Source organism: Molossus molossus, unplaced genomic scaffold, assembly GCF_014108415.1.
Source record: "Molossus molossus isolate mMolMol1 unplaced genomic scaffold, mMolMol1.p scaffold_m16_p_20, whole genome shotgun sequence".
In the NCBI taxonomy this organism is placed as follows: Eukaryota; Metazoa; Chordata; class Mammalia; order Chiroptera; family Molossidae; genus Molossus; species Molossus molossus.
Window position 1 is genome coordinate 37,728,851 of NW_023425356.1, and position 13,892 is coordinate 37,742,742.

General features: G+C 41.8%; 1 protein-coding gene across 1 annotated transcript; it reads right to left on the reverse strand.

The window, feature by feature from the left end:
* Window positions 1–1,863: 1,863 nt before the first annotated feature.
* SPATA45 (spermatogenesis associated 45) lies at window positions 1,864–7,211 on the reverse strand. Its single transcript, XM_036271968.1, has 2 exons — window positions 6,935–7,211; window positions 1,864–1,883 (listed from the first exon to the last, which is right to left on the reverse strand). Exons 1-2 carry the CDS (start codon window positions 7,209–7,211, stop codon window positions 1,864–1,866), a joined length of 297 nt encoding a protein of 98 aa, XP_036127861.1.
* Between the last annotated feature and the right edge of the window lie 6,681 nt (window positions 7,212–13,892).

Sequence of the window (13,892 nt, forward strand, 5' to 3'; positions counted from 1 at the left end):
GCAATATTTGATTGTCTTTATGTGGGCTGCTCAGTACTGGGAGATAATCCTCTATAGGTCTCTCACATGTCTGTGTGTCTCTGGAGCAGAGACACTGACAGATTTTGTTCCATATTATCTCTCTTTTTTATTTGAGAGAGAGAGAAACATCAATTTGTTGTTCCACTTATTTATGCATTCATTGATTGATTCTTATGTATGCCCTGACCGGGGATCAAACCCTCAACCTTGGCATATCGGGACAGCACTCTAACCAACTGAGTTACCTGGCCAGGGCCCAGATTACCTCTTCAAGGATGTTTGTATAGCCAAGGGCCCTGGAGGACAGAGATAATGTCTCCCACTGGAGCAGAGAGCAGGTTTATTTACTGTACAATATGATAAAGAGAGTGTCTTCCCCCAGTCAAAGGTTGGGTTTCTTAAGCTCAGGCCTTCAGCTGTGAGGCCAAACCTCTGTGTGTATGACAATGGCATCTGTCTGACAGCTTCACACGTTTGCTGGGGAGGACAGAGGGAACCAATCAGAACACAAGGCTTGTGCTACTTGCTGTGCTCTGATTTATACAGTTTTTTTTGCCTCTAAACCAAGAGTCTTATGTCTTCTGTCAATGCCCATGAAACTGGGGCAGTCTAACCCTTCATAGCTCCTGACACTAGATCACTAGATGTTTTGCTTTTGTTTTTTTTTCTTTTTCAAGAAGCAAAAAATTAGCTTTGGATCTGATACACACACACACACACACACACACACACACATGCCCTCAGGATCAATGAATCTTATCCCCATTGTGCTCTGGTGCCGTCCTAGCTGAGATGAGGTTTTAGGCCAGTTGACTGATCCATACCTCTTCCAGTATTAACATGCTTTGGCTTGTGAATCTGAGCTTTCTATGGAGGGAGAGGGCAATCAAATAGAAGGTGAATATTTCACTGATGCAAAGACCAAAGCAAAGCAGCAGCTGGGTTCCAGGCCAAATAGTACTCAGCTTGCCATATGGAATAGCACGCTGTTAATTCAAACTGCAGGAACACAGCCAAGTTAAAATCTGAAAAGTAGTCTGCTCTCCAAGAAGGAATTACACAGAATTGATACCAACCAAATAGGATTTGGCCTCGACATAATTCTAGCAATGCCCACTTTGGGGATGAGCAATAAAATAAAACAAAAAGCTTCATTTATATAGGCACCTTATTACTCTCTCAAGTATGTACTTATTCAAATTATCAAAATCAGCTCTGAATTAATGCAATTAAGTGTTTAGAAGCAAGTTGTTAACTTTGAGAACTTTAACCTTCTACTTGATCAGTGGGATTGGTGAATATACTCCACTGATTTATAGAAATAAACCTAAACGATTTAAACATTTTTAATGTTTTTTTCTTTATTGATTCTAGAGAAAGAGGAAGGGAGAGGGAGAGAGAGAAATATCGATGAGAAAAAACATCGATTGGCCACTTCCTGCATGCCTCCCACTGGGGATTGGTCCCACAACCTGGGCATGTGCCCTGACTGGGAATCGAACTGGCGACCTCTTGGTGCATGGGTCAACACCCAACCACTGAGCCACACTGGCCACATCAATTTAAACATTTTAGATTAATAAAGAGACGATTACTGTAAAGTGAACTTGTAGGTGATACATCTTTGAAAGTATTTTTAATAACTCAAATCATCCCTTCAAAACATCTAACTGATAGAATGGAATGAATGAAAACATAATACATTTTATGTGACTTGACCAAATGTTTTCTTGGTAATCTAGCAAACAATTTTGGCTTTTTAAATTAATATTTGTAAATAGTTTAGACAGACACTGAAGAAGGATCAAAGAGATGGTATTTTTGTGTCCCTGGAGATGCACTTTATCCAAATATGGCATTATCTGAAAAATAAAAAGTATCTGTTATATAACAATACATTTCATAATTTTCAAAATAACCCCGAGGGCAGAGAGGATGCATACTGTTTCACAGACACAGAAAGTAAGGTTTAGAAACAATAAATGACTAAAAGCATGAGACTAGTCAATGGCAGAAGCAGAACATGAACCCATGTGCAATGGACTGAATGTGTCCCCCCAAATCCCTGTTTTGAAACCTTGATCCCAGTGTGATGGTGTTAGAAGGTGGGGCTTTGGGAGGTAATTATGTTATGAGGGTGGAGCCCTCATGAATGGGATTAGTGCCCTTATGAGAAGAGGCCAGAGAACTAGCTACTCTTTCCGCCACGTGAGAGGACACAGCAAGACAACAGCCCTATAAACCAGAAAGAGGGCAAGCACTAAGAACCTGACCTGACACTCTGATCTCAACTCCTCTCCTCCAGACCTGTGAGAAATAAATTTGTCATTTAAGCCACCAGTGTATGATACTTTTTTAATAGCAGCCCAAAGTAAGATCTTTGCTTTCTGTTTTTAAGGGTAAGACTGCCCCTCTTTTGGTGTTCACACCTCTAAGTGGCAGATTAAAGAGAGCTTGGTAAGGGGTTGTAGGGTGTTGGGACGTTCTATTTAGATAGGGTGATTTCTGATGAATTTGCTTTTGAACAAAGATCTGAATAAAATGCAGGTAGAGGGAACAGCACATGCCACGTCCCTGAGGTGGGAACCAGAGTGGTACATCCCAGGAAGAGGAAGAAAACCATGGTGGCTAAGGGGGATGAGGCCAAGGAAAGTAGAAGAGATAGGCTGGAAAGATAAGCACACAGGATAAGGAGTGGATCTTAGCCTCAGTGTGGTTGAAGCGAGTTTTGAGTAACCAGTGATATACCTAATACATGTTTTAAAAAGATCACTCAGACTGTTGTGTGAAGAAGTAAATGTGGGAGGTTGCGAGGTCCCTGCCGGACTTGGGGAGAGAGATGATCATGGGTTGGATCTGGGTAGTAGCAGCGGTCAGATTCAGGATTGATTTTGAAGGAAGAGTTGACAGAACTTCCTGACAGACTGGATGTGGGATGTGAAAGAGGGGAGTCAAAGGTACTCCTGGATATCCGGCCATTTCCCAAGATGAGGGGTCAAGGGTGAGTGAGTATGTGTGTTGGGGGTAGAGGATAGGAATTCTGTTCTGACAATGGTATGTTTGAGATAACATCAAGGAGAGGTGGCAATCTGATATATACAATCTGACAGACTCAATCTGTCCAGAACTCAGGAGGAACGTGAGGACAGAAATAAAAATGTGGGAGTCATCAGAATAGATGAGGTTTTAAGTCCTGTAACTGGGTGAAGACCTGCAGTCTGTTTAGCTTGAGATCACCTAGAAACTAAGTGTAGATCAGTGGTTCTCAACCTTCCTAATGCCGCGACCATTTAATACAGTTCCTCATGTTGTGGTGACCCCCAACCATAAAATTATTTTTATTGCTACTTCATAACTGTAATTTTGCTACTGTTATGTCTTAGGCGACTCCTGTGAAAGGGTCGTTCGACCCCCAAAGGGGTCGTGACTCACAGGTTGAGAACCGCTGGTGTAGATGATGAGATGATCCAGTTTGAGTGTTTCTGTTCTTCAACATTCAGAGGACAAAAGAGGACCATCTTATATACAGAGGGTATTATTTTATAGTTAACAATGTTTATCATTTGATTCATTGCATATTTGTTGAGGGCCTACTAGCGAAATATATGTTCATCAGATTTTGGAGGTAATGTCCCATCTCCTTGTATTACAAAGGAGGGTTTTTTCCTTGCATCTGCTGGCCTCCTGGAGGAGGGAGTACTCTCTCATCTCTTCTCAGTCTAGTGTGGCAGGCCCAAACTTTTCCTTTAATTGGACTGAGTTCTCTTTTGGGTGAGTTCACCTTTCGCTGCCTTTAATGCAAAATTCCTTCCTCCAATATAGATTTGTTTTCCAGTAACAGAGCCAACATTTTTACCTCAATCTATCTCTTAATTGATGCAAACCCAGATTGGGAACAGAAGGGTATTGTTGACTTTTTCTTTCTTTCTTTTTTTTTTTTAATCCTCACCCGAGGACATTTTTCCATTTTTGTTGTTGTTGTTGTTGTTGTTCAGACAGAGTGGGAGGGAGAGAGAGAGAGAGAGAGAGAGAGAAACATCGACGTGAAGGGGACACATCGAGTGGCTGTCACCCGCACGACCAACCAGGGTCAGGGACAAACATGCAACTGAACTCAGGTCTCTCTGGACCACAGACCGATGCTCTAGCTGCTGAGCCAAACTGGCCAGGGCTATTGTTGACTTTTTCAAACCTTAACAGTATTCAGAATAAAGTAGACACTCAAAAAAATAATAATATATATATATTTTATACATTTTTTATATATTTTATATGTTTATATATATTTTATATATATACACCCAGGTACTTCTCTAATACCCAGGTACTCTCCACTTGTGGAAATAAAAAGAAAATAAGCCTCACTATCCCCCTTTTTAAAATCCCTGATAAGAATTCAAGTTGAAACTAAAGGCCATACGTTTCAAGTACAGATTAACAAGAAAACCACAGGGGTAAAATGTTAACACGCTTTGAGAATACATAGCACTGGATCAAAAATACCTACCATTTGTTCAGATGATTGGTTCTCAAACTTGTTGATCTCAGGACCCATTATACTCTTAAAAATTATAGAGGACCTTATCAAGCTTTTGTTCATGTGTGTTGTCTTTCTCAATGTTTACCACACAAGAAATCAAAGCAGAGAAAACGTTTTATACTCAAGAGTACAACTCTAGATTCCATGAATGGTCAGGATAATGATGTCATTGCACATCTTACTGCTTCTGGAAAACTCCATCTTACTCCCATGAGAGTAAAAAGGGCAAATAATATCTCAGTATTATTGTCCGCGGATGGCGACTGGGCCCGAACCTGCCTCTGGCTGGCTGGCAACGTGTGGGTTCTAACCCACTTCATGCAGGAAAGAGTTTACAACCCAAGCCCAGGTGATTTGAAGTGTATCTATTAAAGCTGGGAACAGTGAGTGTTTGGGAGAAAGAAAAGAACAAGTTCACACCTGAGATAATGTGAGAGTCCTCCTTGCACCCTTTGTCTGAGGGCTTTATCTCTCTTTTTAGGGTGGGAACGCTAGGGGAGGTCTCATGGGAGGTTTCAGCAGAATAGTCATCACTTTTTCAGGTGTGTTCTTTAATAGGTTGATGTTCCAAAATGAGTGCAGAGAGAGACAGGGTCATTTTCTGGTCAGCTTTGCTTCTATCTTGGATTTGTCTAGCTCTACTGGGGTCTTTTTGCCATTTATTCCCCTGGCTTCATTCCTCCTTGGGTTTGGTTGGCACCAGTGACACTAACTGGGTCTCTGTTCTCTCTCTCCCTGAGCAGGGTAATTGAAGCTATTTACTCTCTGGTTAGGGAGGAGAGATGTAAACTATTTGCTCTCAAGTGTCCCTGGTTAGGGAAGATAAGATCTTGCGATTTACTAGCTGGTTGTGTATTACTTGACTTGTTTGGCTCTATTTGTTTAACCATTTGCCTCAGTTTCTCTTTTCCCACTTGCCAAAAAAATTCTCCTAACATCTAACTATCCTGCCTCATTATGAAAATAGCTTTGACCTCATGGAGCCCTGAAGATGACTTGAACACCCATGGGTGCCCAGACCACCCTTTGAGAACTACTAATTTAGACTAATTAAAGAAAGAACATGTATTCACATATCAATTCCTATAACATTTAAATTAGGTATAATCTTATTCTATATCTTGTCATCATAAAGTTGAGTTTCTGTTTAAGTTGGCTCACTTAAAAGGAATAAAAATTTCTGCAATATTTAAAGGTTTGTTTTAATGTTCCAGAATCGTTGGCTTATAACCTTAATATCATTAATGCTGGTTATGGAAATTATATTTGTTAGACTGTGTTTTGTAGAAAACCATGAGTATTCATGTAAAGTGGTCAAGTATGTCATAGGAGGTGGATTTTACCCTTCACTATCAAACTTGTGAGAACTAACATACTACCTGTGATTTAACACGTCTAGCTCCAAGTAATTCAACCAGAATAAAAGATAACACTTAGAAGTAGGAACAGTAAAGGCATTCCTCCTTGTAAAAGAGTTACATTTCAATGTAAAATAAACACATGACTGTCAGAGATGGACTTGCAAACACAGTGGAGAACCTCCCTTTTCTAGGCCATCCTGTTTCACCCTCTCAACACCACTTCCTGGGAGCATAGGGCAAATGTGAAGTCACAGCTTCCTCATCAAAGAAGCTCCATCTCCAATATGGCACTGCTTTTGTCTCTGATCTAACTTAATCATCTGTTGGTTGTATTTAATAGAATTATACTCTCCTTCCCCCACCCCCCCCCCCCCCGCCCCAAATAAATGAGAAATACATTATCAGTTGCTTGCCTTGGATGAGAAACAAGTATTCACAATCAAGGTAGTTACCAGTTCTTCTTCCTCTTCCTGCAAAATACTACTACTACTGAACACCCCCCGCCCAACCTCCCTCCACATTTTGTTATTGTTCCTGGGGGCCTTTTGTTTAATGTTTGTCATCAAAATCATTTTCATTGTATCTCAATTTTGCACGTGAAATTTCTGTGCAGGCAACAGGAATTGATGGGATCGGAGGCCTTCTGAGTTCTTGTGGTCTTTTATAACTGCCTATAACAGCTTTTCTCAAAATCTGGTCCTCAGGCCGTCAGCATCAGAAGCCCCTTAGCCTGCTGAGAATGCCGGCTGCAGGGCCCAAACCAGAGTCTCTTGAAGGAGACAGCCTGGTGTGGAGCCCGGATTCTGCCAGCATGAAAAAATGAGAACGTCTGGTCTATAGTGGATCCTCCATCAACTAACCTACTTTACTGAGGTTTTCATCTTCAGACAGATTGCCTTTAGGCTATTCCAGTGCAATACTTATGAACCCCTTTCAACTACAGAAATTCTCCCTAAATTTACATATAAATCCTCCTGTCGATTGGGTGGGAATTCTCCCCATAACATCTTACTTTTCGGAGAAAAGTGCTTTTTCTCCATGTGACCAAGGAGACTCGGTTTGATCCAGGAGCTCCTGCCACTGTCAGGAACAGGTTCTTTGGTTTGGGTCTGAATATGGGACTTATGGGCACGACTGAAGTGCCTCTTCTGAACTCTCAGTAAGCTGACTTGATTGCTTCTTTCCACCAAGCAGTTGGACTCACGCTTTTCATTTAGCTCCTTCAGGAAATGTCGTTTGTCGACTTTAGCTTTTACAGTTATTTCATTGGTTATTTCTATAGATGTCATTATGCTGACAAACTGATCATCGGGTACTTCTTGGTGTCCTGCAAATAAATGAAAAGAAAAATACCACCACTTGCCCACTTGATCCAGAAGCCACTACTGTTCACAACCAGGGATTAGCCAGTTCTCTGCTCCTGCAAAATACCACCACTGCTGTGCCCCCACCCCACACCTCACTCCATTTTTTTATTATTGTTTTCTAAAGTCTTTTTTAAAAAAATTTTTTTAATCCTCACCTGAGGACATTTTTCTATTTTTTTGTTCAGATAGAGTGGGAGGGAAAGGGAGAGTGAGAGAGAGAGAGAGAGAGAGAGAGAGAGAGAGAGAGAGAGAGAGAGAGAGAGAGAGAGAGAAAGAGAGAGAGAGAGAGAGAGAAAGAGAAAGAGAAACAGAGAGAGAGAGAAACATCGATGGGAAAGGGACACATTGAGTGGTTGCCACCTGCACGACCAACCAAAGCCAGGGACAAACCACAACTGAAGTACGTACCCTTAACAGGAACCGAACCCAGGTCTCTCTGGACCACAGGCTGGAGCTCTAACCGCTGAGCCGCACCGGCCGAGGCAGGAAGTTTAAGATATTTAAAGGAATGGACTGATTATTAGGTCTTTTCAACTTGGGTTAATTTCAGAAAAACTAAGGGTGATCATTCTTTTTTTTTTATCCTGACCCGAGGACATTTTTGCACTTATCTTCAGATAGAGTGGGAGGGAGAGAGGGAGGAAGAGAGAGGGAGAAACATCGACATGAGAGAGACACATCAACTGGTCGCCACCCACACGACCCCAACCGGGGCCTGGGACGTACTGCAACCAAGGTACATGCCCTTAGTGGGAACCGAACCCAGGACTCTCTGGTTCATGGGCCTATGCTCTAACCACTGAACAAAACTGGCCAGGACAGGTGATCATTCTTTATACAAAACTAACTCAATTTATAAATAGAATAAATAGATTTCAACTATCATGTTGAAATCAAAGGTTGGCAGAAAGGTTTTTAGTGTTTTAATTTTAGAATAGTGTAAACAATATCTCATTAACATTTTATATAGATGAACAGAACTTCCATTTAAATGACTGCAGTGGACTAGATCAGCCTGTATGTCACAAGAATTTTTAAAACATGCAGTACCTGGCTATTTAGTCGGGGGCACTTCCCTCTCTTCCCTTAGATTGTCAAATTAAAAAATGGCAATAGCCAACACAATAGCCGTCTGGTGTGAATGAATCAAAATTATACTATTTTTTGGTCAGGTTGGCAAAAAATATATTTTTAGATGTGCCGCAGAATTTTAGTAATTAGTTTATATGTGCCATGAGATGAAAAAGGTTGAAAATTGCTGGACTAGATGATTCAGACAAACCTCCCAGTGAAAACTGCTAATAATTCTGGAGACAACTATTTTTAAAAATTGCTTAGTAACGAAATGACAAGAGAGTAAACAAAGAGACCCAAAATGAAGAGAAAGCAAGGACCCAGACAGGGAGACAGAACCTGTGCTTGCCCTGAGGATAGTTTCTGATCCCAAAGGGTTAGAGAATTCCTTTTGGTGGCCTTGAGGACAAGGAACACAAAATCAGAGCCCCAAACCTGTGCACAGTGGAGAGTTTAAGGAAGAGTGTTCCCATATTAAGTTGGGACCCCAAGGTTCGCCCCTCAGGATAAGAGTTCTGAACCAGATATACACTCGCACTTCATCACCAACTTGCAAGATGAGTGTTGTCTTAGCACTATGCACAGACCTGGGGAAAATTCACTTCCATCCCTCCGTAAGAAGTATAAGCACTAGCTAACTTTTGCGTGCATTTTCAGCCCAGATTCACAACCATGCTGGTTAGAAGAAATGCCAAGCAGGGAAACAAGTGTGGTCACAAGAAATGTGACGCATAGGCCCTGGCTGGGTAGCTTCCATGCTGGGAATAAATCCGAGTGCGTGACAGAAGCGAACTCAGGTTTTCCTGGAAGAACTTCATCCTAGGCCTCTAGGAATCCCCACCAATACTTTCAAAGATGACAAATAACACAGTCAAGGGTAACCAATCAAGCACACAAGTAAATGAGGCATCGTGAAGTGAGAACAGAAGAAACAAACCTGTGAAATCTACGTACACGAGAAGCATCAAATTATAAAACAATTATGCCCACTACATGTAAAGAAATAAGAAAACACGTTTTCAACTATCTTCAGGAAACAAAAAACCAAAAAGGACTTCTAGGTATGAAAAACTGGTTTTAAATAAATGAAAATCTCAGTGTCTCGGTTTAGCAGCAGACATGGATTCGATGAAGAGAGAATTAGAGAGCTGAAGGATAGGTTATCCTGACTGAGGCACAGAGGGACAAAAACAACGAAAAGTTAAATGTGTGGAAGGCACAGTGGAAGGCCACGCCTGTGTGGGATGGGGCGCCCAGAGGACAGGAATACGGCAGAGGCAAGATTTAGAAACATATTTGAGAAACTTCCAGAACTGATGAGTGATATCAGTACATAGACTCAAGAAGCTCAAATAACAACAGTCAGTTTGCTTTAAAAATGCACACTTAGATTACAGTGAAATTTGAAGAAAATCTTAAAAGCAATCAGGGAGTAAAAGAGGGGCAGTTGGACTAACAGCTGACTCCTCAATAAGCAACTACAGAAGCTGTAGGACAGAAAAATTATATTTTCAGTGTACTAAAGAAGTTAGCTGGGTGGTAAGTCAGCACGTAAAAAGATGCTCAGCACCCTCAATCGTGAGGGAAATGTAAATCAGTACTATAACGAGACACCACCACATACCACTAGAACGGCTGAAATTAAAAAGATTGAGTGAATCGAGTATTCGTGAAGATGTGGAGAAACTGGAACTCTCATCCACTGCTACTGAGAATGTCAAGTGTACAACCACTTTAGAAAATGATTTGGCAGCTTCTCAAAAAGTTTCAACCTATAGCTACCATCTCTGGTCCACTCCTAGGTATTTATTTACCCAACAGAAGTGAAATTCTCCAAATAAGTGCAAGAAATTATTTGTACATACAAAAACTCGTACATGAATGTTCACCACAGCTTTATTTATATGAGCCACAAAAAGTTCTCCCAACCCAAATGTCCATCAACAGCTGAATGGATAAAAAAAAAAATGGTATATCCACACCTCGGGCACTACTGAGTTATAAAAAAGGAATGTACTGTTGATATACACAACATCATGGACAAATCTCAAAATAGTTATTGCTGAGTGAAAAAAAGCCAGACAAAAAAAGAATATATACTGTACTATTCCATTTATATAAAATTCTAGGAAATGTGATACTCTACAGGGACAGCAGGCAGATCAGTGGTTGCCTGGAAATAGGGAGTGCGGGGGACAGGGCAGCAGGCAGGGGCTGTAAAGGGACCCGAGTAAACTTTGGGGAGGCAGGTAATGAATATGTTCATTATCTTGATTGTGGTCATGGTTTCATGGGTGTATGCATATGTCAAAGCTTATCAAATTCTATGCTTTAAACATATGCGTGTATTGTATATAACTAAATATCAATAAAGCTGTCAAATAAAAATTGGGATCACCTCCTAGCACATTGCCTACTGCATATCAGCTTGTTGAATACATGAAGAGTATATTACTTAATGAGTCTTGATTTTTTTTTTTTTTTTACCAAATATTAATTATATCATGAGAATTTTTCATGTCATTATGTTACCAGCACAATAACCCGGTTGTTATTTAACGGGAAAGGAATAAAGGGAAGACAGACAATATAGACATGCCATTTGTACAGTTTCACCAGGAAGCTTGCAATTAACACTCTAGGTCTATTCCCCAAGTGGGAGAAGGGGCTGGACAACAGCAGTTCAGATATACGCTCACTGAGGCCTGAGTGACGTGGGAGGTGCCTACCCGTCCGTCACACTTGGGAGCGAGTCAGTGGCCAAAATAGGTGTGGCCACTACAAAGTCAAGAAAACGGAATATTTAATCTCCTACACAAAGGAGGCTTCTCTCTCACCACTAGAGCCGGACTCGCAGCTTGTAGGGCTCCAGTGCGTTGCACCCACCATGGGGCCCGAGGCCATGTGGGACCCACACAATGGATTAGTGGACTGAATTTGGACCAGTCCTAATCTGGACACAGCTCACCATGGAATGGACACTGGACTTTGGCTTTATTTCTGGCCTTGCTAAACCCATGGCTGCCCCTCTTCCAGGACTGGCCTGAGGGACACGGGACTCTACAACCCCAGAAGTGTAATTCTGCACCAATAAAAACCATCCATTCTCCTGGGCAAGTCTTAGAAAATTCGTTTTCTAAAGAAGTGGTAAGGCCCTCCTGCCCAGGAGTGTCGAAGGCATCTGCCTCCTTCTCCCTCTGGCAACAATTACACGTCAGTAGTAATTTAAAAGTGTAATATTTGATAACAGTGTAGTAATCTATCATATGAACTTACAATAATTTATTGGATTAGTTCCTATTATTGTTAGACTTTAAAAAAATATTTAAAAACTGTCTTATTGGTTTTAGAGAGAGGAAAGAAGAGGGAGAGAGAGAAACATCGATCAGCTGCCTCCTGCATGCCTTGCACTGGGGATCGAGCCCCAAACCTGGGCATGTACCCTGACCAGGAATCAAACCAGGGACCTCCTGATTCATGGGACAACACTCAACCAACTGAGCCACACCGAGTGGGCTAGGCATTTTGTTTTCTAATCCTCACCAGAGGATATGTGTTTGTTTTTGTTTGTTTGTTTTTCCACTGATGTAGAGGGAGACGAAGGAAGAAGGAGAGAGAGAAACATCAATGTTGATAGGTTGCCTTCCATACGCACCAAGGATTGAACTCACAACCCGGGTATGTGCCCTGATGGAATCAAACCAGAGACCCTTCAGTGCGTGGGACAATGCTCTCACCAACTGAGACACACTGTCAGGGCTATTGGAACGCAAAGAGTGGGCTGTGGGAACCTGGATCTATACAGAGCCAGTTGATCAGAAGCACATGTTGACTTTTATGTTGTCCACCTTGAACACTACACTTTGAAACACATTGAAGTGACAAAAATCACACAAACACACATGGTTTTAAGAAACCCACCAGTCATCAGCGCTTCATTTGTAAATACACAGAAGGAGCATAGGTGTATTTTCAAAGTTCTCTGGCTAACCAATGAACCTCACAAGTATTTATACTTGCAGAAAATCGCGGTCCCTGCACAAAAATGAAATGCTTTAAGGGAGAACGTAAATCCTGATTTTTTCCCCTCCCCCTTTCCAGATCCACAAGGAAGACTAGGATTTTCTGAAAGATGGTAAAGAGTAGCATTATTGCTATGATAATGCTGCAAAACTCGGCGGCATACAATAATAAACACCGATTCTCGTGCTCAGCGGTGGAATGACTGATGCAGGCTAGACTCACATGAGAACCCAGCTTCAGGCTTGAGAGTCTGGCAGGGCTTGGCCTCTGGCTGAGGGTTGATCTTAAATCTGCTGCCAAAATTTTGGGACCAAGAGAAACAAGAAAAGCTGTTTTTCTCTAATCCAGTGTTTCGGACAGGATCTAACTCTCTTGTAATCATTTTGTTTCTGGGAATTTTAACAGTGTAATAGAAAGGTGATTTTTTTAGGGTAAAGGATATGAGAAGAAAACAATTTTTTAAAACTAAATTGCAGTTTGATTCTGCCATCGCTGGCATGCACAGCTTTTTCGTTTTATATTTCTGTTTCCAGTCTCCCTTGGAAAATCCCTGGGTTTAGGCATCAAGTCTTTTACAATAACTTTTGGAGTTTGAACTCAGTATAATTCAGGAGCCCCTTAAAATGCAATTGACCAATTGACCTTTTTTTTTCTTTTTAATTTTTTTTTTTTATCCTCACCTGAGGACATTTTTCGATATTTTGTTCAGATAGAGTGAGAGTGAGAGAGAGAGAGAGAAACATCGACGTGAAAGCGACACATCGAGTGGCTGCCACCCACACAACCCAACCAGGGCCGGGGACAAACTGCAACCAAGTCACGTGCCCCTAGCGGAAACCGAACCCGGGTCTCTCCGGACCGCAGGACTACGCTCTAACCGCTAAGCCAAACCGGCCAGTGCAATTGACCTTTTTAAAGGTATAAATCCAGCCCTAGCCGATGTGACTCAGTTGGTTGGGCGTCATCCGGTGCGCCAAAGGGTTGTTGGTTCGATTCCCGGTTGCAGGGTTGCTCCCCAGCGGGGGGCATGCAGGAGGCAGCCGACCGATGTAATAAAAGTTATATGATTATGGTCTCTCTCTGAAATTTAAAAAAAATTTTTTTTTTATTGATTTTAGAGAGAAAGGAAGAGAGAGGGAGAGAGAGATAGAAACATCGATGAGAGACAACATCGACTGGCCACCTCCCGCATGCCCCCCTCTGGGGATCAGGCCCACAATCTGGGCATGTGTCCTGACTGGGAATCAAACCGGCAACCTCTTGGCGCATGGGTTGATGTTCAACCACTGAGCCACACTGGTCAGGCTCTCTCCGGAATTTTTTATTCAATGTTTTGGACCGTGGTTGACCATGAGTTAATTGAAACCACAAAAAGTGAAGCCACCCATAAGGGGGACTACTGTACATAGGAAAATATAGTACTGTTTCCACAGGTATGTTCTTTGAAGTTACCTTTAACATACAGCAATCCAAAGCCTATTTGAAGTCCACTGGTGTGGATCGGCG